Genomic DNA, 23,963 nt, shown 5'->3' with positions numbered 1-23,963 from the left:
ACTGTTACACAGGATAAACTTCCTGATCGTTTGCATTCAATAGTATTTAAGAATTTTGTTGGTATGAGTGTCAATACCCTTTTCTACCTTGCTCCACCTTCCTACAGACATGCCTAATATGCAAAGTAATGAGACAGTTACTCCCACCCCATCCTCAATATAATATTTCTAAGGTGTTTTCCACCGCAAGTAAGCCAGACGTCACCTGTACGGTTGGGGATAAGCAGGCACATGGGAGGATCACAGCCCTTCGGCCAATATGGTGGCACAAACTAGCTGTTCTGGTCACACTGAGTGCCTGTGTGCAGGAGCACTTCTGTTGCAGTATTTTAAGAACGGAAGCAGCAATGTTGGCTTTGTATCTGAGTCCTGGCTCTGCATGGAGATTGCCAGGACCAGCTGGATTCTGGGGTGATTACTCTGCCGCTTTTATTTATTTATTTTTTTTGAGAGTCTAAGGTCAAGGTTGCAGCCCTCAGATCATGGGAGAAGCACCAGTTGTAAGCTGGCCCAGGGACCATGTTAGTAACCTCTACTTACTGATCGGCTGCCGCCTAGACTTCTGAAATGTCCTTAGGACAGGTTGCTTTGCAAATGAGCCACTCTTGTTATAAGTGGTTTGTGGAGCAGAGAGATGGAAAGCGAGTGAAAGTCACTCCCCAGGCGGATTTCACTCTTCCCATCCAACAGAAGAGGAAAACTGCGCAGTAGCATCCCTGAGTCCAGCGCAGAGATGCCCTGTGTCCAGTGCCCTCGGGCATCCCATAGGGACCACCCGCATCCCATAGGGACCACCCGCATCCCACATGCGAAGGGACTTCCCAGGTCTCTGTCCCCTCCCGTCCGTGGAGCGGGGATCCACACTCTCAGTTGTCCTCAGCTCACACCCACCCACTTTTCGGCCGTGTGCCTTACACTATTTAGTGAAGATGGACAATAGGGGAATAACAGAGGTGATGGAAATGTGCTCTTGGAAACAGTTTTTTCTAAAGGATGGAATTAAAATTAGACGTGCTAAGTAATTGGACTCACAGTCACTAAACCAATGGTTTCTCAGCCTGCCAAGCGTGGCCCGCCCCTCTCCAGAGCCCGGAGGCCATGAGCCCAGGGTTATTCCTGGTCACAGGCAGGCGTGGGCAAAAGTAAGAGCACGGGACCATTGTGACAGCCTTCTGAGTGAACGAAGCTACTGTAATAACACAGCCTGCATGTCCTTCTCCATTTCCAACAACTGTAACCTACTTTTGCCCACCCCTGGACATACATCCCAGTTCTCTCAGCGCCAAGGTGGGTGCTGTGATCCTTGTTTCATCGATAAGAAAATAGAGTTTCAAAGAGTCACATCACACAGGCTCACACAGCAGCCAGTGGAGACCTGAGATTTGAACCCGAACCGGTGTAGCTCTGAGCCCTGGTCCACACGCCCAGCCTCCCTAGTACATTGCCTCCGCTGTCAAGGTTTAGATTTAGGAGGATTTTTAAATAAGTTTTTTTTTTCTGGAAAAGTGTGCACGCACACACACACACACAAACACAAACCCAAAATGCATCCTATGAATCGTTTTTTTATTGTCTAAAGTTTTACATATTTCTTCTTTTTCTCCGATTGACACCCCCCACCACCACCACAGCCATTCCCACCCCTGAAGGCAAGCCCCCACCGCCCCAGTGTCTGTGTCCATTGGTCATGCTAACATGCATGCATACAAGACCTTTGGTTGACCTATGAATCATTTTGAAGTCTCAGAAGCCCTGATCATTGTTGCATAAACCACACGGTTAAAGAAACCCAATTTTCAAATAGACCCCAAAGAACCAACACCTTCAAGTGAGACAGGAGCACCCAGCTGGCTTTCTTCCTACTCCCTGACTCTGTCGCTTCCCGAGGATCTACGCGTGTCAGACACGCGCGCCCCTGCTGAGTCCTCGCAGTAACACGGGGAGGGCACTGTCAGTGTCCCCGTTACACAGAACAGCCTCTCCCCAAGTCCTGACTCTGGCCTGTGCACCCCACGCCAGCCCCCTTTCTGTGCCAGGAGAGCAGGGCAGGACAAAACCCCCAAGTTTGTTCTCAGAGCCCTGGTGACTGATGCTGGGCCGGGGGTTAGAAGAACGCCTCGCGGAGAGTGACCGTGTTCTGCCCCCTCATTGACTGAAGCAGCTCTTTCACGGATAGCCGCTCACACCTGGGCCAGTGCTCTGCCCTGCACGGCAGGATCCTGGCGGGTAGCGACGTAGGGTCAGCACAGGCCTGGCAGGAGCCCTGCAAGAAGCATCGCTGGTTAGTGATGAGAAGGAGCTCCGCCCACCCACAGAAACCATCAGGCTCCAACCTCCCCCTTTCTTCTTGGGTTGCAGACTGCTCAGTGATGCGGTTTAGTCTCAGCATCGCCAACTAGCGGTGGGGGCGAGCAAGGCCCTCATCAGTCCGCCTCCCCGAGGCTTCGTTTGGAAAGTGAGGTCTCCACAGTGTGACGCACTCCTGTGCTGGGTGACCCTGGCAACCTCCTTTGCTCGGAGAATTCAGGCAGAAGAAAGTCTAAAGAAGCAAATTAACGCCATACTTAGTTTTACTTTGGAAGAAAGGCAGTGTGCCTTCATGCAGAGATCACGAGGCCCAGCTTGTTGCTGCCTCTGACAGAGCTGGGAGCTGCCCGCCTTTGCTACAGGGCTTCTGAGTGGCCTGGGGAGGAGCGTGCGCCAGTGGGATGGAAGCTGGCCTGCGCTCGCCCCGCACTGCCCTTCAGAACCTGGGCTCAGCCTTTTGCTATGAAACGAGGTGTTGGTACTAATTGTTTTCAATTTTTTTTTTTTTAAACAGGCGCTTGAATAAAATTGTCTGGCGAGCATTATCTCAAGAGGAAAAAGAAAAGTAAGACAGTTCCTCACTTTAAAAAAATTTTTGTGTGTCATTTACATAACCTACAACTAACTTTTTAAAAGTGAACAATTCAATAGTATTTAAATTATTCAAAATGTTGTACACACCACTGCCTCCCTCTAGTTTCAAAACTGTTCTATCGCCTCAGAAAAATTCCTTGTACCCATTAAGTAATCCTCCCCCTCCCCCTCTCTCCCTCTACGTCTAAACTTGCCTATTCTGGATATATCATATGAAAGAAATCATACATTGTGTGACTTTCTGTGCCTGGCTTCCTTTACTTCGTTAATGTAAAAACTTAACATTTTCAAGGTTCATCCAAGTTGTAGCATAGACAGTGCTGTATTCCTGCTCATTGCGGAGTAGTGATCCATTGTGTATATCTACCAGCTTGCTTACCCGCTGATGGGTGTTTCCGCTGTTTCCGCTGTGAACAATGCTGCGATGTACATTCACGCAGAAGCCTCGGTGTGGACATGGGTTTGCATTTCTCTCGAGTGCGTAACGAAGAGTGGTTTGCTGGGTCACAGGCAATTCTATGTTTAACTTTTAAGGAACCACCAAATTGTTTGCCACAGCAACTGCACCACTTTACATCCCCACCAGCAAGATGTGCGGGTTCTTGTTCTTCCACAATCCTTGCTTACTTTCCTTCTTTTCTCTAAACTGAAGCCATCCTAATGGGTGTGAAGTGATATCTCACTGTAGTTTCCAATTCCACTTCCTTAAGGTCCAGTAATGTTGAGCATCTTTCATATGGCCATATGCGTATCTTCAGCAAAATATCTATTCAAGTCCTTCAGCCATTTCTAAACTGAGTTGTTTGTCCTCTTATTGTTGAGTTGGAAGAGTTCTGGATGTTCAGCCTTTATCAGGTCAATATTTTAACATTCCTGATAATTTCCCTTTTCTCCCCAGAAGTTTTTAATGTTTATGATATTGATGCATCTACTTTTTCTTATACTTGTGGTGTCAAACCTAAGAATTCAATCCATTGCCAAATAAAAGGTCATGAACATTTACCCCTGTAATCTCTTCTAATACTTCTCTGGCTTTAGCTCTTACACCGAGGTCACTGATCACTTCTGAGTGAATTTTTATTTTTATTTATTTATTTATTTTTAAAATATTTTTATTGGTTTTTTACAGAGAGGAAGAGAGAGGGATAGAGAGTTAGAAACATCGATGAGAGAGAAACATCGACCAGCTGCCTCCTGCACACCTCCCACTGGGGATGTGCCTGCAACTGAGGTACATGCCCTTGACCGGAATCGAACCTGGAACCTTTCAGTCCTCAGGCCTAGGCTCTATCCACCAAGCCAAACCGGTTTTGGCCTGAGTGAATTTTTATATATGGAGTGAGGTTGTCTCTATCTGAAATAGAGATAGTTTTACTTCTTTCCAATTTGTAGGCCTTATGTTTTTCTTCTTGTCTAGTTATCTGGATTCCACTCTCTGCACATGGTTGAATGAATGCCAGTGGTGAAGGGGGCATCTTGTCTTGTTCCTGATCACAGGGGAATGCTTTCAATCTCTCACCACTGGGTGGGGTATTGAGAGTTTTTCATAAATGCCCTTTATCATATAAGGAAGTTCCCTTCTACTCCTAGTTTGCTCATTGTGTTGTAAATCAGCGAGCTGGACAAGATGCCTAATGAGCCAATTAGTTAGGAGTCATCTTTATTGCACGCAGGTTCAGAGCAGAATACCTCTGTCAAATTCTGAACCCCACATACAGGAAGTCTCCCATATTTATACTTTTCGAGCCTCTTTGTTTGCAGATATTACAAAGGGCTCTGTGTGAATTATTGTTACAGACAGTTGTAACCTTGAATGCACTTGGCATAAGAATATGGGAATTATCTATTACATTGGATGGCTAGCTTGCAAGGTCAGACAGTTAAGTTTATCTTCTTCTATTATTTGAACTAAAAACAAAGTCATTTTATAGAATAACAGACTGAGTTTACAGGACTAGGGACTATCTAACAATAGCAGAGAGTTTCAAGCAGCAGTTTCATACAGGATGGAGGTTACTATGCTTCAATTGTTTTTGTCATAAGGGGTATTTGTTGGATTTTGTCAAATGCTTTTCCTACATCTATTGAGATGATTGTGTGGGTTTTTCCCTTGTTCTGCTGATGGGCTGTGGTACATTAATTCAATTGATTTCCTCAGGTGAACCACCTCGCATGCCTGGGTTGAATCCCACTTGGTCCTGGTGTACAGTGTTTGGTTTGGTGGCTGCCATTGTGTTGAGGCTATTTACCGCTCTATTCCTAAAGGCAATGGTCCTGTAGCTTTCTTTTCTCTAGTTCTTTGTCTGGTGTTGGCACTGCGGTAATACTGCCGTTTTTAAGTGGTTCCTTTGATGGGGCCATCTTTCTCCATTTCTTTGTATGCCTTAGCACCTTCAGCTGAGTTTAGAACGTTTGAAAGGAACAGACGCCTCTCCCAGTCATTATACACTGTCTTCTTATGGGGAAGACCTCGTGCAGTCATCCAGGCTGGAGATCCCAGGAACCTCTCAACTCTTTCCTGGGGTGTGTCTTCTCCAGGCTTGTGTGCGTCCTTTCCCAGAGCGTTGCTTTTCAGGAGCCTTGGTGTCTGGGGTTGGTGCTGCAGGATCTCTGGAGCTGAGGCAGCCATGGACTTGACTTTGTTCTCAGCTGCCCCTAACCCGGCATCCAAGTGAACAGCCCATCCCGTCAGCACTGTGAGTCAGATAGACAGAAACCAGTCCCTCTGACAGACCCCATGCAGGTGGTCTGCAGGTGAACGGTGACGCTGAGATGAGCTCGGCAAGCAGAATTGAGTTTAGAGAAGCAAAGGGTTACCGCTCACTCAGGCGAGAAGCAAAGCCTCCAAGGCTCTCATGGCTTTTATTGGGGAGTACAGCAAATAACAATGGAGTACAGCAAGTGACAGTGGTAAACAGGCATGCCTATGAGATCATCTGAGCTAAGTTATATATTAAACTATTAATTTCCTATATTATACAAAGACCCTTTCAACCTGAAGCAGTGTACCCTCCCTGGCTTTCCATGCCCTCATGGACTATTCAGCACCAAGGAAATTCTGCCTTGGAACAATAAATCTTGCATGCAAGATTCTGACGTGGCCCGCTTGAGGCCCCCGCCTTTTCTTGGCAGAACGTCCTCTTCTAGTTAACTTCATTCCACTTGACCAGCTATACACCAACAAGCCAGAATGTTGGGCACATATTCCCCTTTCTCTTTCCCACCCAAGGAAGAAGTTTTTCTCTCAATTGTGTTGCCTTGTGCCTGGGGAGAGGTAGGGCCAGGCAACATGCAATAAACTTTCCTACGCGCTTCAGTGGCTGCTCTTCTTGGGTTTGTGGCGTGCTGAAGCTCTGCGTGGTTTCTGGAATTCTCTCAAAGGCAACTTGGTTCATATACTGGTTTCTTATTCCACCATCTTGCTGACGTCACTCCAAGTTAGATTTTTAATAGGAATTTTTGCTGTCATCGGGAGACAAGTTTGTTTGTGGATTGAGTCCTGTGGTTGTGCTGGGTTTGCACTCTTCCTCCATCACCCTGCGTCTAAGGAGGTGACGCTCAGCAGTCAGTGATGACAGTGATGCAGTGCGCTCTCTCCCCACCCACCCCCTCTCTCTCCTTCCGCCGAGTGTGATTCCCTGGTAGTGGGGCTGGAAGTGGACTCCGGGACCTGGGCCATCCCACCACCTGTTCATCAGCTCCTAGAAAGTCCAGCTGCTCTTCCCTGTGCACCCAAACCATGAACCGGGACAGTTCAAGGAGGAGAGCAAAACCGCTAAAATGAGCAAATAGAAGAGTTACTGCACTGAGGCAGACAGTGGGTTTCATTAGTTTTTTTCTCCTTTGTTCTCCAGAGTCACTGCTAAGGGACCGTTGTATGAACTTTCTTTGAAGCACATTTTTGGTTCCACCAAATGTTAGGCTTACGGAGGAAGAAATGGGTTCTAAATATGCCAAAAAGAAATGGTTGGGAAAAAGTCACGTGTATCAAACTTCTTTAAAATCAGATAATCAATTAGATCATGAGGAAGAGTGCCTACCAGAATTTACAGAGAAGGTTACATTTAACTTGTGCAAGCCTCCAAGAGGGTGTGGCTGTGATTCTGTTAACTGATACCCAACACCGGCTTTGACGGATGTTTCTCAGGAGAGGGTTTACTAAAAACCATCTTGCGGTATTTTTCCTATTATGGTCATTTCCTTTATTTCCTTTGTTCTTTTGTTTCTTCTTCCCTTTTCTTCCTTAGGCTGGATGCAAACAAACCAATGCGATACTTGGAAAACAAGGCAGCTTTAAATGAGGCGTTGGAACGGCTGAATTGGCCCATTTCACTGAAAGAGCTGTCGATGCTGGAGAATGAAATCCTAGCTGGGAAGATGTACATCCAGCAGGCCATGGAGCTGCAGGAGGCCGCCATGAAGGAGGACACTGTGAGCAAGGCACCTGCAGAGGTGGGTACCGTGGAAGTGTCTGTGTTGCCTCCCTCCCTCCCGGCACTCACTGCCACCCCTGTGCTGGCCTGCCTTCTCTCTCCCACCCACCACACTGACGGCTGAAAGACTTAGCGCCAACCCCGTGAGGGTCCAAGGACTTCTTTCAACAGGAATTAAATGCTATTTGATTTTACTGTGGCCTTATTTTTAAAACAATACCTCTTTTAGCTGCAAAATAAAACTAAGCAGAAGTATAATGTCATGATTAAAAGCCTGGATTTGCAATAAGTCAGAGCAAGGTCCAAATTCAGATCTGCCTCTGATCCCAGTATGATCTTGGCCAATTACTCTGTTACTCTAAATTTTAGTTTTTGTTTGTTTATTTGTTTAATATTTTGTTTTTATTGTTGACACTGTTACAGATGCCCCTGTGCCCACCTCTATCCAGACCCTGCCCTCCCCTCCCTCTGACCCTCACCGCATTGCTGTCTGTGCCCATGAGCTATGCATATATGTTCTTTGGCTATTCTCTTCACCTTTTTTCGTCCCATCCATCCTACCATCCTCTGACATCTGTCAGTCTATTCCATGTATCCATGCCTCTGGTTCTATTTTGTTCATCAGTTTATTTTGTTCATTAGATTCCACAAAAAAGTGAGATCGTGTGGTATTTGTCTTTCTCTGACTGGCTTGTTTCGCTTAATATAATAATCTCCAGGTCCATCCAGGCTGTTGCAAAAATAAGAGTTCCTTCTTTTTTATTGACACATAGTATTTCCATTGTGTAAATGTGCCACAGCTTTTTAATCCACTCACCTACCAATGCAACATGGGCTGTTTCCAGATCTTGGCTATTGTAAACAACACTGCTATAAACATAGGGGTGCATATATTCTTTTTGCCTGGTGTGTCAGGATTCTTAAGATATATTCCCATTAGTGGGATTTCAGGGTCAGGTGGTAGTTCCATTTTTAATTTTTTGAGGAAACTCCACACTGTTTCCCACAGCGGCTACACCAGTCTGCATTCCCACCAGCAGTGCACAAGGGTTTTCTTTTCTCCACATCCTCACCAGCACTTTTTTGTTGATTATTTTTCTTTGTTTTTATTTTTTAATAAAAAAATATTTACTGTTGAAAGTATGACATATACCCCCTTTCTGCCCATTGACCCCTTCTAACCCATCCCCATCCCAAGCCTTCACCACCCTATTGTCTGTGTCCATGGATTATGCATATATGCATACAAGTTTTGGTTTATCTCTTCCCACACACCCAACCTCCCCCGCCTTCCCTCTGAGATTCCACAGTATGTTCTATGCTTCTATGTCTCTATCTATTTTGTTCATCAGTTTATTTTGTTCATTAGATTCCACATATGAGTGAGATTGTGTGATTCTTGTCTTCCTCTGACTGGCTTATTTTACTTAGCATGATACTCTCCAGGTCCCTCCATGCTGTCTCAAAGGGTAAGAGATCCTTCTTTTTTACTGCTGCATAGTATCCCATGGTATAAATGTACCACAACTTCTTTATCCACTCATCTACTGATGGGCACTTGGGCTGTTTCCATATCTTAGCTATTCTAAATTGCCCTGCTATGAATACAGGGGTGCATACATTCCTTCTGATTGGTGTTTCGGATTTCTTGGGATATATTTCTAGAAGTGGGATCATTGGGTCAAATAGCAGTTCCATATTTATTTTTTTGAACCTCCATACTGTTTTTCATAATGGCTGCACTAGTCTGCATTCCCACCAGCAGTGTACTAGGGTTCCCTTTTCTTCACATCCTCACCAGCACTCATCATTTGTTGATTTGTTGATTCTAGCCATTCTGACAGGTGTGAGGTGATACCTCATGGTTATTTTAATCTGCATCTCTTTGATAATCAGAGACTGACATTTTCTTGACCCTTGGCCATCTGTATGTCCACTTCGGAGAATTGTCTATTTAGGCCCTTTGCCCATTTTTAAATTGTCTTCCTTGTTGTTGTATAAGATCCTTATATATTTTGGATGTTAACCCTTTATCAGATGTATCTTTGCCAAATATGTTCTCCCATACAGTGGGCTTCCTTTTCATTTTGTTAGTGGTTTCTTTTGCTGAGCAGAAGCTTTTTATTTTGATGTAGTCCCATTTGTTTATTTTCTCCTTAGTTTCTCTTGCCCTAGGAGATATATCTGCAAACATATTGCAGCAAGAGGTGTCTGAGATTTTGCTGCCTATGGTTTCTTCTAGGATTTTTATGGTTTCACGACTTACATTTAAGTCTTTTATCCATTTTGAGTTTAATGTTGTGTATGGTGTAAGTTGGTGGTCTAGTTTCATTTTTTTTTTATGTATGTGTCCAATTTTCTCAGCATCATTTATTGAAGAGATTGTCTTGACTCCATTGTATGTTCTTGCCTCCTTTGTCAAATATTAATTGAGCATAGTGGTTTGGGTCACTTTCTGGGTTCTCTGTTCTGTTCTATTGATCTATATGTCTGTTCTTGTGCCTGTACCAGGCTGTTTTGAGAACAGTGGCTTTGTAGTATAACTTGATATCTAGTATTGTGATCCCTCCAACTTTGTTCTTCTTCATCAAGATTACTGTGGCTATTCGGTATCTTTTTTGATTCTATATAAATGTTTGGAGTATTTGTTCTAGATCTGTGAAATATGCCATTGGTATTTTAATAGGGTTTGCATTGGATCTATAAATTGCTTTGGATAGTATGGACACTTTAATGATGTTAATTCTACCAATCTATGAACACAGTATATTCTTTCATTTGTTTATATCTTCCACTATCTCTTCTTTCAACATCCTCTAGTTTTCCAAGTACAAGTCTTTTACCTTCTTGGTTAAATTTATTCCTAAGTATTTTAATTTTTTGTTGTTGTTGCAATGGTAAATGGGATTGTTTGTTTAGTGTTTGTTTGTTTTTTCGGAGAATTCACTATTGGTGTATAAAAATGCTATAGATTTTTGGGTGTTAATTTTCTATTCTGTTACATTTCCAAATTCATTTATTAAATCTAGTAGTTTTTTTTTTAAATTAAATCTTTATTGTTCAGATTACATTTGTTCCTCTTTCCCCTCCCCCCCCCCCCCCCCGCCCCATAACTCCCCTCCTCCCAGTTCCCGCCCCACCCTCCGCCCTCACTCCTCACCCACTGTCCTCATCCATAGGTGCACGATTTTTGTCCAGTCTCTTCCCGCATCTCCCACTCCCCTTCCCCCCGCCAAGAATAGTCAGTCCATTCCCTTTCTATGTCCCTGATTCATTATAATCACCAGTTCATTCTGTATATCAGATTATTTATTCACTTGATTCTTAGATTCACTTGTTGATAGATGTGTATTTGTTGTTCACTATTTGTATCTTTACCTTTTTCTTCTTCTTCCTCTTCTTAAAGAATACCTTTCAGCATTTCATATAATACTGGTTTGGTGGTGATGAACTCCTTTACCTTTTCCTTATCTGTGAAGCTCTTTATCTGACCTTCACTTCTGAATGATAGCTTTGCTGGATAAAGTAATCTTGGTTGTAGGTTCTTGCTATTCATCACTTTGAATATTTCTTGCCATTCCCTTCTGGCCTGCAAAGTTTCTGTTGAGAAATCAGCTGACAGTCGTGTGGGTATTCCCTTGTAGGTAATTGAGTCTCTTTCTCTTGCTGCTTTTAAGATTCTCTCTTTGTGTTTTGCTCTTGGCATTTTAATTATGATGTGTCTTGGTGTGGTCCTCTTTGGATTCCTTTTGTTTGGGGTTCTCTGCGCTTCTTGGACCTGTAAGTCCATTTCTTTCACCAGGTGGGCGAAGTTTTCTGTCATTATTTCTTCAAATAGGTTTTCAATATCTTGCTCTCTTTCATCTTCTGGTACACCTATAATTCTGATGTTGGTGCGTTTGAAACTGTCCCAGAGGCTCCTTACACTATCTTCGTATTTTTGGATTCCTTTTTCATTTTGCTTTTCCGGTTGGGTGTTTTTGCTTCTTCGCATTTCAAATCTTTGACTTGATTCTTGCGCTCCTCTGGTCTGTTATTGGGTGTCTGTATAATATTCTTTATTTCAGTCAGTGTATGCTTAATTTCTAGTTGGTTCTTTATCACAACATCGAGGGTCTCATTAGATTTCGTGAGGCTCTCATCAAGTTTATTGGCAGCTTCTAGCAAATTATTGAAAGCCCTCAAAATTGTGTTTTTTAGCTCTATATCCTCCATTTCTGTCATGTTTTTTTGTCTCCGCATTTTTTATGCTTTCTTGGTGCACCCCCTGTGGTCTTTGTGCGCAGTCTTGTTCTAGTTAAGCCTTGATTGTTGTAGTTAATACTAGAGGGATTTGACCACCAGGCCGACTGGCTGTGAGAATCAGCTGTGTCTGCTGCAGTGGGAAAACTTCTGTCCTCTGGAGAGGTACTGATCTAGTCTTTGCCTGAGGCTATCCGGCAAATGGCTCTGCACAGGGCTTGGGCGGGGCGGGTCGCAGGGGATCAACAGGGCGGGCGGAGTGAGCGGTTATGGCTGCTCTCAGTCCCGTTCCCAGAGGCTCTGCTTCTCAGAACCCCAGCAACCGCTGCAAACCTCGGAGAGAAAGCTGCCCTCACGTTCCAACTGATGCCAGACAATCCCGCTTCTCCCGTTTGAGTCTGAGTCCCTAGAGACTCACCCGGATCTGGAGCACAGAGTCTGAGACTCCCTCCTGATTGAAAACAACAACTGCGCCCTCAGCCACCAGCCGGCTCCACGCACACCTCCGTACCTTTATATTTTCCACACTGCGCCTCCTCTGAGCCTCGGTATGCTGTTCTCTTTCCTTCTAGTTGAAGAATCTCTCCTCAGCCAGCTTTCCTGTGGTTCTGGGTGATGTCAGTTCCATCTTTTAGTTGTATTTTTGAAGTGGTTGTTTGCAGCAGCAATCTCCGGTGTTTACCTATGCAGCCATCTTGGTTTTCCCAAATCTAGTAGTTTTTTTTGTTTTGTTTTGTTTTTTTGTTTTTTTTATTGCTTAAAGTATTACAAAGGGTATTACATATGTGTCCTTTTTTTTCTTCCCCGCTCTTGACAATCCCCTGGCCCCCCCCTACCCCCCAGTGTCTATGTCCATTGGTTATGCTTATATGCATGCATACAAGTCCTTCGGTTGATCTCTTACCCCCCTCCCTCCTGCCCCCCAACCCTCCCTGGTCTTCCCGCTGCAGTTTGACAATCAGTTTGAGGCAGCTCTGCCTCTGTATCTATTATTGTTCAAAAGTTTATAATGGTCTTTATTATCCATGAATGAGTGAGATCATGTGGTATTTTTCCTTCATTGACTGGCTTATTTCACTTAGTATAATGCTCTCCAGTTCCATCCATGCCATTGCAAATGGTAAGAGTTCCTTCTTTTTTACAGCAGCATAGTATTCCATCGTGTAGATGTACCACAGTTTTCTAATCCATTCATCTACTGATGGGCACTTAGGCTGTTTCCAGATCTTAGCTATGGTGAATTGTGCTGCTATGAACATCTGGGTACATATATCCTTTCTGATTGGTGTTTCTGGTTTCTTGGGATATATTCCTAGAAGTGGGATCACAGGGTCAAATGGGAGTTCCATTTTTAGGTTTTTTTTAAAATATATTTTATTGATTTTTTACAGAGAGGAAGGGAGAGAGATAGAGAGTCAGAAACATCGATGAGAGAGAAACATCAATCAGCTGCCTCCTGCCCATCTCCTAATGGGGATGTGCCCGCAACCCAGGTACATGCCCTTGACCGGAATCGAACCTGGGACCTTTCAGTCCGCAGGCCGACACTCTATCCACTGAGCCAAATCGGTTTGGGCTCTAATTCTTTAAGTTGTAGTAGTGTTAGATAACTTATTACCAGTATTTTTTGTTTGTTTTTTGTTTTGTTTTTTGTTTTTGAGGTAGGCCTGTAGTGCTATGAACTTCCCTCTCAGGAATGCTTTCACTGTGTCCCATAGATTTTTGGATTGCCATATGCTCATTTGCATTTGTTTCCAGAATGTTTTTTGTTTGTTTGTTTGTTGTTTTAATTCTCACTGGAGGATATTTTTCTATTGACTTTTAAAGAGAGTGGAAGAGAGAGGGAAAGACAGACAGAAATATCAATGTGAGAGAACCACATCAATTGGTATCCTCTTGTATGAGCCCTGACCAGGGCCCAGGCTGGGGAGGATCCTGAAACCAAGGTACATGCCCTTGACCAGAATCAACCCTGGGACTCTCTGTTATGCAGACCAACGCTCTGTCCACTGAGCCAAACCAAATAGGGCCAGGATGTTTTTTATTTCTTCTTTGATCTATTTGGTAACCCATTCATTATTTAATGCATGTTATTTAGCCTCCATGTACTATATTGTTTTTGAGTGTGTTTATTGTAGCTGATTTCTGATTTCATGCCATTGTGGTCTGAGAAGATGCTTGATATGATTTCAATCTTCTTGAACTTGTTAAGACTTATTTTGTGTCCTAACACGTGGTCTATCTTTGTGAATGACCCATGTGCACTTGAGAAGAATGTATATTCTGTGGCTTTGGGTGAAATGCTCTGAAGATATCAATTAAATCCATCTGATCCAGTGTGTCATTTAAGGTTACTGTTGCCTTGTTGATTTTTGTTGTCTGGAAGATCTATCATTGATGACAGTGGGGTGTTAAAGTCCCCTACTATGATTGTATTGTTGTCGATCTCTCCCTTAAAGTCCACCAAGATTTTCTGTATATATTTGGGTGCTCCTATATTGGGTGCATATATGTTTACCAGGGTTACATCCTTTTGTTGGAGTGATCCCTTTAGTATTATGTAGTGACCTTTTTTGTCTCTTTTATAGCTTTATTTTCAGGTCTGTTTTGTCAGATATGAGTATTGCTACCCCAGTTTTATTTTATTTTTTTTTATTTCCATTTGCACAGAATATTTTTTTTTCATCCCTTCACTTCCATCCTGTGTGAATCTTTTGTTCTGAGGTGGGTCTCTTGTAGACAGCATATAATTGGGGCATGTTTTTGTATTCATTCAGCTACCCTATGTCTTTTGATTGGAGCATTTGATCATTTATATTTAAGGTTATTATTGATAGGTCCTTATTTATTGCCATTTTTTCTTTATGCCTATGTTCCTCTATTTCTCTATTTCTTCTTCTTAATGCAATCCCTCTAACATTTCTTGCAGTGCTAGTTTAGTGGTACTGGACTCCTTTAGCCTTCTCTTGTCTCTAAAGTTTAGGTTTTTTTTACTTATAAAATAGGAATATTAGTAGTATCTGCCTCAGAGGATTATTATGAGAGTAAAATGAGCATTTAAAGAACAGTATTGAAAGCCCACTTTAAGTGCTAGCAATTATTGTTAATAAAACAAAGCTTGTAAAAAGAAAGAATAATTTATTATAGGAGTGCTTTATTATTTATTATCCCTTTGAATCTTTTGCTTCTAGTTTTTTTCCTCCTTGAATATATTTTTTACATAGATGAAGTCAGAGTGTCCATAATCATTTTATCTTCTGCTTTTTAATTTAGCATTATCTCATATACTTTCTCTTTGTTTTGACAGAGTCATGAGATTGGTATTTTTGTGATTATATAACACTTCATGGTGTGTGTATATATATACACTGATTTATTTAACTCTTCACTGAATGTTGGACAGTTAGCTTATTTTCCAGTTTTCTTCCCTTTCACATTCTGTTTTAATGATTTCTGTGGTGCACATAGTTTAATTTATTAGGATAAATTTTTAGGAGTGGGATCCTTAGATCAGAGGGCATGAACATTTTGGGGCTTTAAATACTGTTGCAAATATAACACCCCTTTTCTGACTGCAGATGGCTATGATAGACCTGGAATAGTTCATCTGAAACCTTACTGAGTTCTATTTAATTTTCACCATAGAACAGTCTTAAAATTACATCCAAAGCACTGACCTTTGAGATCCATCATATTTTGTTTCAATCTTTGCTGAGTGATATTGGTTTTGCCTGATATTCTGTAGTTGCTGTTCTAGATTCCTGTGTGTGTGTGTTTTTATTTAATTTTATTTCCCCCCCTCAAAAATGACATTTCTTCCTTCAGTGTAGAAAGCTATTTCTTTTGTTCAGAATGCAAACTTTTTATCATGTATTTATCATTTTTATTTATTTTGTTTTATATATATTTACATATATAGTTTTTTGTTTTTATTTTTAAAAATTTACTTCCTTAAGTACTGTTTAATGTTTTCTTGGGAGGCACCATCTGATGCTTCCAAATGTGTGGCTGTCTGTTGGGCTGCCTCCCCTAGATGTCCTGCAGGTACCCAAGAATCAAGAAGACTGAAGGTGAATTAGCTCCTTCTCCCTGAAAGGAACTCTTTTTTTAAAAAAATTAAATCTTTATTGTTCAGATTATCACAGTTGTTCCTCTTTTTTCCCCCCATAGCTCTCCTCCACCCAGTACCCACCCCACCCTCCGCCCTCACCTCCCCCCCCCCCCCCCCCCCACTGTCCTCATCCACAGGTGAACAATTTTTGTCCAGTCTCTTCCCCCATCCCCCACACCGCTTCCCCCCCCCCCGCCAAGAATAGTCAGTCCACTCCCGTTCTATGCCCCTGATTCTATTATAATCACCAGTTCATTCTGTTCATCAGATTATTTATTCACTTGATTTTTAGATTCACTTGTTGATAGATGTGTATTTGTTGTTCACTATTTGTATCTTTACCTTTTTCTTCTTCTTCCTCTTCTTAAAGAATACCTTTCAGCATTTCATATAATACTGGTTTGGTGGTGATGAACTCCTTTACCTTTTCCTTATCTGTGAAGCTCTTTATCTGACCTTCACTTCTGAATGATAGCTTTGCTGGATAAAGTAATCTTGGTTGTAGGTTCTTGGCATTCATCACTTTGAATATTTCTTGCCACTCACTTCTGGCCTGCATAGTTTCTGTTGAGAAATCAGCTGCCAGTCCTATGGGTACTCCCTTGTAGGTAACTGACTGTCTTTCTCTTGCTGCTTTTAAGATTCTCTCTTTGTCTTTTGCCCTTGACATTTTAATTATGATGTGTCTTGGTATGGTCCTCTTTGGATTCCTTTTGTTTGGGGTACTCTGTGCTTCCTGGACTTGTAAGTCTATTTCTTTCACCAGGTAGGGGAAGTTTTCTGTCATTATTTCTTCAAATAGGTTTTCAATATCTTGCTCTCTCTCTTCTTCTGGCACCCCTATAATTCAGATGTTGGTACGCTTGAAGCTGTCCCAGAGGCTCCTTATACTATCTTTGTATTTTTGGATTCTTTTTTCATTTTGCTTTTCCGGTTGGGTGTTTTTTGCTTCTTTGTATTTCAAATCTTTGACTTGATTCTTACAATCCTCTAGTCTGCTGTTGGAACTCTGCATAATATCCTTTATTTCAGTCAGTGTATGCTTAATTTCTAGTTGGTCCTTTTTCATAACCTCGCGGGTCTCACTAGATTTCTTGAGGGTCTCACTACATTTATTGGCAGTCTCACCAGACTTTTTGAGGGTCTTACTAAATTTATTGGCGATTTCTAGAAAGTTCTTGAAAAACCTTAAAAGTGTGGTTTTGAACTCTATATCCAGTAGTTTGCTTTCCTCCATTTCTGTCATTTGTGTCCTGTTTCTTTGTCTCCGCATTTTTTATGCTTCCCTGTGTTGATAGAGTGGCTTTCTGTGCTAGGTGTCCTATAGGGCCCAGTGGCTCAGCCTCCCCAATTACCTGAGGTGGACACTCTTGGTGTACCCCCTTGTGGGTTTTGTGCACAGTCTTGTTGTAGTTAAGCCTTGATTGTTGTAGGTATCACTGGGAGGAATTGACCTCCAGGCCAATTGGCTGTGAGAATCAGCTGTGTCTGCAGTGAGAGAACTTCTGTGCTGGAAACACCCCTTCGGGGCAAGACTTGCTTCAGTGAGGCTTTGGTGCTCACTGAGTCTGCCCCCTGAGTGTGTCCTTTATAGATCCAAGGAGCTGCAATCTGGATGGTCCCACTCTGACCACAGGGCACACTGGCTCCTGGATCTCTAAGGAGGTACTAATCTAGCCTCTGCCTGAGGCTACCCAGCAGGAGCTCAGCTGTGAAGCAATGCAACTTGCCGTGGGGCCTTGGGCCAGCTGCAGTTTGTTAGGTAATTTTCAGATTGCAAAGGGCCAGGCCTTTCATATGCAAAAGCCGGCACACAGCTTGGGCGGGGCGGGGGTGCCAGGGGATCAACAGAGCAGAGCAAGCAGCTATGGCTGCCTTCAGAGGCCCTGCTTCTCAGTGTCCCAGCAATCGCTGCAAGCACCTCCAAAAGAAAGCTGCCCTCGAGTTCCGACCGATGCCAGACAGTCCAGTTTCTCCTGTATGAGTCTGGGTCCCCAGAGACTCGCCCGGAACTGGAGCTCAGAGCTTGAGACTCCCTCCCGATTGAAAATGACAACGGTGTCCTTAGCCGCCAGCCCTCTCCGCATGCGCCTCTGTACCTCTGTGCTTTACTTCCGCACCGCAGCTCCTCTGAGTCTTGGTATGCTTTTCTCTTTCCTTCTAGTTGTAGAATTTCCACTCAGCCAGCCTTCCTGTGGTTCTGGATGATGTCCATTCCCTCTTTTAGTTGTATTCTTGAAGTGGTTGTGCTAAGCAGCAATCTCCGGTGTTTACCTATGCCGCCATCTTGGGTTTTTTTTTCAAGGAACTCTTTTTCATCATGCGGCTTCCTCTCTGTTTGTTTTTTCTTTTATTCATCGAGATATTTTTTAGTCCCTATAAGGTGCCAAGCACTACTCTAGGTATTAGAAGTACCTAAACCCACAGATCGAATCCTCCCTCCCTCTAGCTGGGAGACAGAGCATTACAGGTCCCAAACGATGGGCCTTCCTGTGGTGAACTGTGTAGACACCACTGCCCAACAACAGGATTCGGCAGCACTCTTCATGCTCTACATCACATTACATTTAAAAATGGGAAGTGTTGCTGACGGAGTGAAAGGAAGACTTGTGGTTCAGAATAAAGACTGTGTTCTGATGAATTTATCTAGAATTGTGGAAATCAGAAGCTCATTCTTTATGGGATATAAGTTAATTGTTCAGTTTGTTTATTTCCCTTAGCCACAGTGTGGGGATAAATATAATTTCCATAATTCTTCATCTAAAAATATTTGTTCACTCCCTAACCTAGACTAGATTCCATGCTTGACACAGTTGGGCCAGCTGTTCTCTCTGTCTCCTTGGGGCCTCGCAAGGTGCTTCTCTACCCTGGGTGCACAGTGGGGGCTTGTTAACTGCACTGAGGACTTGGGCCCAGCCTAGTGGAGGAGACATGTTGGAATAGAACATAAGCTCTGTGAGCGCCGAGACCTTGTCTGGCCTTCTTTATAGCTGCATCCATAGCACTGAGAATGGTGTCTGGCACACGGCGAGCACTCAGCAAATATTTATTGAATGAATGAAACCCAGATCCTTATATAAGATTATTACAGATGTGGCAACAGAGGCATACCCATAGAGCAACTAGCAGATGGGAAAACGTGAACAGTTCTGACTGGGAGCTAGGGAAAGTTTCATGGAGGGGGTAATTAAGTTTGGTCTGGAAGAATGTGTAAGGGTTGTGGTGTGAGAAATGTTCTGAGGGAAAGACACAGTCTGTGAAAAGGCAGAGAGGTGGGAATAATATGGTGGGCTCCCCAGGGGGGGGATCCCCGGGGGAAGGCGAAGAGACGAAAAGGGAAGATGGCACTAGAATATGAGGAACCTGGAATTCCCTCCTAGGACCACGGCCTATAGGTGCCTATAGGAAATGAATTCTCAGGGACGGGTTTTCAGCAAGTGTAAGATGTTAGAAAATCTGTGTCTTGGAGAGATTCTTTTGGCAGCAAGATGAGAACCAATGTGGAGGGGAAATGCCAAAACCAGGTGCAGCATTCCCCTGAGAGGCGTTGAGTCTTGAGCCAAGCCTGAGAGTGGGGAGGGAATAGGAAACAGGAACATGACTTGTGGAAAGTGCATGTGTGTGGCAAGCCAGGGGTAAAGGCGAGGGTGCCCACAGATTCCTGTCTTGGACAACTGGGGAGACAGAGATACTGTCAACCACTTCCATACGGCCCCTGCTTCTCAGGGCCACAGTGTTCCCTGGACAGCCATCTAAACCCCTGTCATTCCCTAACTCCTTACCACATTGTTTTCTTCAGCTTATTTTACTGCCTGACATTGTATATTTCTTTATGATCTGTCTCTCCTAATAGAATAAGGGTGGGCTTTTGTCCATTGTGTGCTGGATACTCCCAGTGCCATGAGTACCTCGTAGGAATGCATAAATATTTGAATTAATAAATAAAAAAAATGGGTAAAACATATTTTCAGGGAAAGGTAAGTCACTTTAGGTCCCCTTGATTCTCAGATGTCCATGGGGTACCCAAGTGAGAGGCCAAAGACAGCACATGTTTGGAGCTTGGCAGAGAAACCTAAGTTAAGGAGGTTTATCTGCAGATCATCTGAGGTGTTGAGAGGAAGAGCAGACAGTGGAGTGACAGAAGCAGGGAAGTTAGAGGAGCAGGCGGCCCAGGGTACGGAGCTCTGATGCAAGAGCCTGGACCTGGAGTGAGACAGACCTGAACGCAGGTCTCAGCGCTGCCGCGTTCTAGCTGCGTGACAGCCAGGCCCTCCACGCCTCGTTTCTTCACTTAAGATAGAAAAATCACAGCGCCCACCTGCAAACGGCTGTGAGGCCACACCTGGTGCGGTCGGACAGGTGCAGCACAAGGGTGCGCCCGCCACAGGACACACCCTCCACCTCGGTGTCCAGAATGCTTTCTCCGTGAGGAAGGCCATCCCTGAGGAGTCGTGAAAAGTCACACAGAAGGATGTCTGAAAGCCATTTCATTTGGCAAGAGGGGGGTCACTCACGGCCTTAGCCAGAGTAATTTCTTGGAAGTCTGGGGGCAGAAGCTAGTTTACAGTGGGTAGAGGTGTGAGTAGAAGTCAAGGAAGTAAATATAGGAAGTGAAGATCAGTGCTTCAAGATCTTTGTAGGGCAGGAGAGGAGAAAGCGATGGTGGGAACCTGAGCATGAACCAGAGTGAGAGGAGACAGTTTGTGTAATGGTGTCAATGGGTCTACTCTTGCCCCCTTCTTGGTCAGGGGCTAAGGCTCCCCCTTTACTGCCCTGTCCTCACACAGGGTGCCCAAAGCCCCCATGGTCTGTCCAAGGGGGCATCCCTGTGTCCCAGGACTGTTGTCTATAGGTAATGAATGAGGGGTCATTTTTGGCAACTTATCTTCAGAGCTCTTTCCATTCTTTGCATGGCCTTCTACAATGGAAGATTGTGTATATTATTTTCTTAAAATGATACTTCTCCTTACCATGTGTGATGTATCCTGAGATACTTTTCATTCCATTTTGGTCAGACCCCACAGATCAATTTCACAACCCACTAATAGGTCTTGACCAGAGTGAAAAAGGTCACGGCCAGAGAAAACGTTGGTTGGGACTAGAGCTCAAGATTGTAAGGCCTTGTGGGGTCCTTGAGTGAAATTCATCACAGATGCAAGTCCTGTTTACTGATTCGTATATAAATAGAGCCTCATTTTAAATCCTTTTAGGAAAGAACAAGAATTTTGATTAATGGTTATAAGTTGGAGAGGATGAAACCTTCTCTTACTTATTAAGACTCCCAGGATTGTATTGAAAATGTGTAGCAAACCCAAGTTTGTTTGAGTGTGACCACATAATGAAAGTCATGAGACTGAAATTTTAAATTCCCCTGAAAACTCCCTCACTAGCACTTCTTGTTGCCATGGTTGCAGACTTCACCTCATTGACCAATCCTGAGCTTTCAGAGGTAGGAACAGGAGAAGGCATCTGAATCACAGTTAACCTCCCAGTCTAAGGAGCCCCAGCCACACTTCCTACAGCATTTCCTCAGTAACACGGTGTGCTCCCGGGCAAACCCCACAGCTTCCAGGCCCAGGAGGACCCAGTGGGCTCTCTGCACCTGGAAACCTGACCTCCTTGGAAAATTCGGAGGCAGAAAGTCTTGTTGAGCTGTAAGCAGCCCAGGAGAGGCCTTGGAGGTTCCTCACAAGGCTGGGTGCACGTACTTCTCAGGGCTGTGACTGGAAGGAAGCTGGAGTCTGTGGCTTCCTCAAAAAGAGCGCTAGGAAAATGCACAGGAGGGAGGATATGGGTGAGACTGGGTGAGGTGAGACTGAGAGAATGAAGGAAGGAAGAGAGACCTTGGACTTGAAAACATCACATTGGGCTGTGACTTTTATACCACACGGGAGAGAATTAGTTGGGGAGACTAAAGGGAAAGGTCTTGGAATTGTATAAAATTGTATAAAATGAAGTCAGAATTTGTTATCTTTGTTTCCAATAATAATCTGGCCAGTTGTCATTCTTGTGTTGTAGTCCATCCTTTTACAGTGACCAGTGTTCCCTCCATACAGGGAGAAGGGAGGCATCACACCTTTCTCCTGCCACGAGTAAAAGTTTAGCCTGCGGGGCTGATGCTTGGTCTGGTGGGAAGACTAACTCAGCAGTGACTGGCACTGTTCTCCAGGGGCACATAGCTCCCGGGTGTGAGGGTGGGATATGCGAGTCTGGATTGTGCGCCAGTGATGTTGCCATCACAGGAAGAATGGCAGCTGCACACCCAGGCCAGCACCTCGGTGATAAGCTAGCATCCGGAAACGGGACCCAGCGGGCTCCTGAGGAGTGATGCGAGGACACGGGGCCAGGGTGGGACTCAGAGGAGCGTGAGGCGCCCTGATGGGACAGAGAGGGAGCCAAAGAGAAGTGCTCACCTCATGATTGAGAAAATCCTGCTCAGGGACACCAGCCACTGAAGGGAATCAAAAGGAAGGAAGGGAAACGCCCACAAACCCTCCGTATTATCTACAGAGTTGCCGTCTAGTATCTGATGTTCAGGAGTGGAAAGGTGGGATCAGCTCTAGGGATCCCCGAGGTGACAAAAGTCCCAGCCAGGTTATCTCTTCCTGCTGACGCCCGAGGCACCCCCGCTGGAGATGCGCTGCTGGCCCCCAGCTCTCTCCTGCCCCTGGGGTCTCTCTTCCACAGTCATGGCTCTACCCTGAACAGGTGTGGGCTGGCCACTGACCTCCGAATCGGGAGAGCCATGTGGAGGCCTTATCAGTGGGGTCCAGGCAGGAAACAGACTCTCATTCAGTTGGTCCACGTGAAGAAACGTTAGGGAAGGGACTTCCTGCAGAGGTGGAGGTAGGGCTAAGGCAGCCCCGGTATCCGAGGCCCCCAGCAATGGCAAGAGCAGGAGGTTGAAGGGGCGGCAGGAAGTAGTGCTGCCTGGGTCCCGGCAGCGCTGGTCCTGAGCAGGGAGTAGAGCTGGAGAGACGGGGCGGGAGGCGCGCAGAGCCAGTGCCAGCCTGTCCCCCCCACACCCTCTGACCTGCCTCCCAGGGCCTCGCCCCTCCGGAAGCAGCCGGCAAGGATATTGAGAGAACCAAATCAATATTTGGAATCTGGAGGAAAGAGGGGTTAGGTAAGTTAGTTATGCGATTACCCTCATTTAGAATCTTGACTGTATCTAGGCGTAGGTCCTTTTAATGGCTTCCCTGTTATACTGATGAAATCTAAATGGGAAAAGACCTTTCTGGGTCGATGTGGTCATCTGTCTGGAAGAACACTTGTTATCTGCCTGGAGGCAGAGAGGCTGTCTGGTGGCTCCGTGGCCACCGGCAGGTGCCTCCCGGGTCGATCGGTCTTGGCTTTGAATCCTGGTGGCATGAAGCGGGTGGCTGTAGAAGTTAGCTTTATGGAAAGGTAACCTTCATGGAAGTTTACCTTTAGGTAAAGGTTTTTAAGTAACAATGATTTAATTCATCTTGTTCCAGATTCTCAAGATTCTAAATTCTATCTAATTAGAAGCTTTACGTGGGTCTGTGGGAAACTTTATGTGGCTCCTACGTGACTGTGATATGGGCATCTCTGTGGGTGTGATGACAGAAAATTGTGCTACTCACGGTCATAGTCCTGGCTGGCACATTTCCCTCAAACTGTAAAAACTGCAGACAGTTTACACAAGGGCTGACAGTGGTGCCTGCAGTACAGGAAGGCCTAGTAAGGCTGGAATCTCCTGGACAAAGGCGTTAGAGAGCACTTAGGTTATCCCCTCGTTTTGCATTTGCAGAAACTGACTCTCAGGAAGGGTAAAAAGTTGCCCAAAGTCCCACAGCCAGCAGGCAGCACTTGGTCTGGCCCCTCCTGCCGCCTGGCCCAGGCTCCTCCCTTTGAGGCCATTTCCGACTGCCGGTCATTCTGAATCTCCCATGGAAGGTGTGACAGGCCAGGAACAAGCAGCTGAAATTCACCATATACCAGTGATGTTGACTGTCCTCTGACATACTGACTGCATTAGTAAAAATAGAATGGAAGTACCCAAGCAAAATCCGGCTAAATGGGAACACCATAAACAAAAGGGTAGTGCTCATCTGGCATTTCGTCCGTGTCTGCATAGGCCGACATTGGATCATATCCCACAGTTCCTTCAAGAGACTACCCCTTGATTCCCACTTCTTCATTTCTGAGGACCTGGCTCCCAGTGTTCATCTCCCAGGAGATCGGCCAGGCCCCCACTAGTTCTAATGAGCCTGTGCAGCGTGTCCAAACAGGCCCAGATGATTGACGCTGCA

General features: G+C 44.6%; 1 protein-coding gene across 3 annotated transcripts in view; it reads left to right on the top strand.

Annotated features, from left to right (window-relative positions):
• VWA3B (von Willebrand factor A domain containing 3B) overlaps positions 1-23,963 on the top strand; it is a 144,620-nt gene that overhangs the window by 105,368 nt on the left and 15,289 nt on the right. For all 3 annotated transcript variants that reach the window (XR_011473203.1, XM_070429900.1, XM_070429898.1), the window contains exons 21-22: positions 2,822-2,872; positions 7,149-7,353. Coding sequence is in view for 2 of the 3 variants with exons in the window: in XM_070429900.1 (XP_070286001.1) it covers positions 2,822-2,872; positions 7,149-7,353 (256 nt within the window). In the remaining variant the exon portion in view is untranslated. The remainder of the gene's footprint in view (positions 1-2,821; positions 2,873-7,148; positions 7,354-23,963) is intronic.

This window comes from Myotis yumanensis, unplaced genomic scaffold, assembly GCF_028538775.1.
Source record: "Myotis yumanensis isolate MYYU_CA2020_CCGP unplaced genomic scaffold, mMyoYum1.0.hap1 SCAF_11, whole genome shotgun sequence".
NCBI classification, from domain to species: domain Eukaryota; kingdom Metazoa; phylum Chordata; class Mammalia; order Chiroptera; family Vespertilionidae; genus Myotis; species Myotis yumanensis.
The sequence above is the reverse complement of the archived record's forward strand: the minus strand, read 5'-3'. Positions and strand labels throughout refer to the sequence as shown.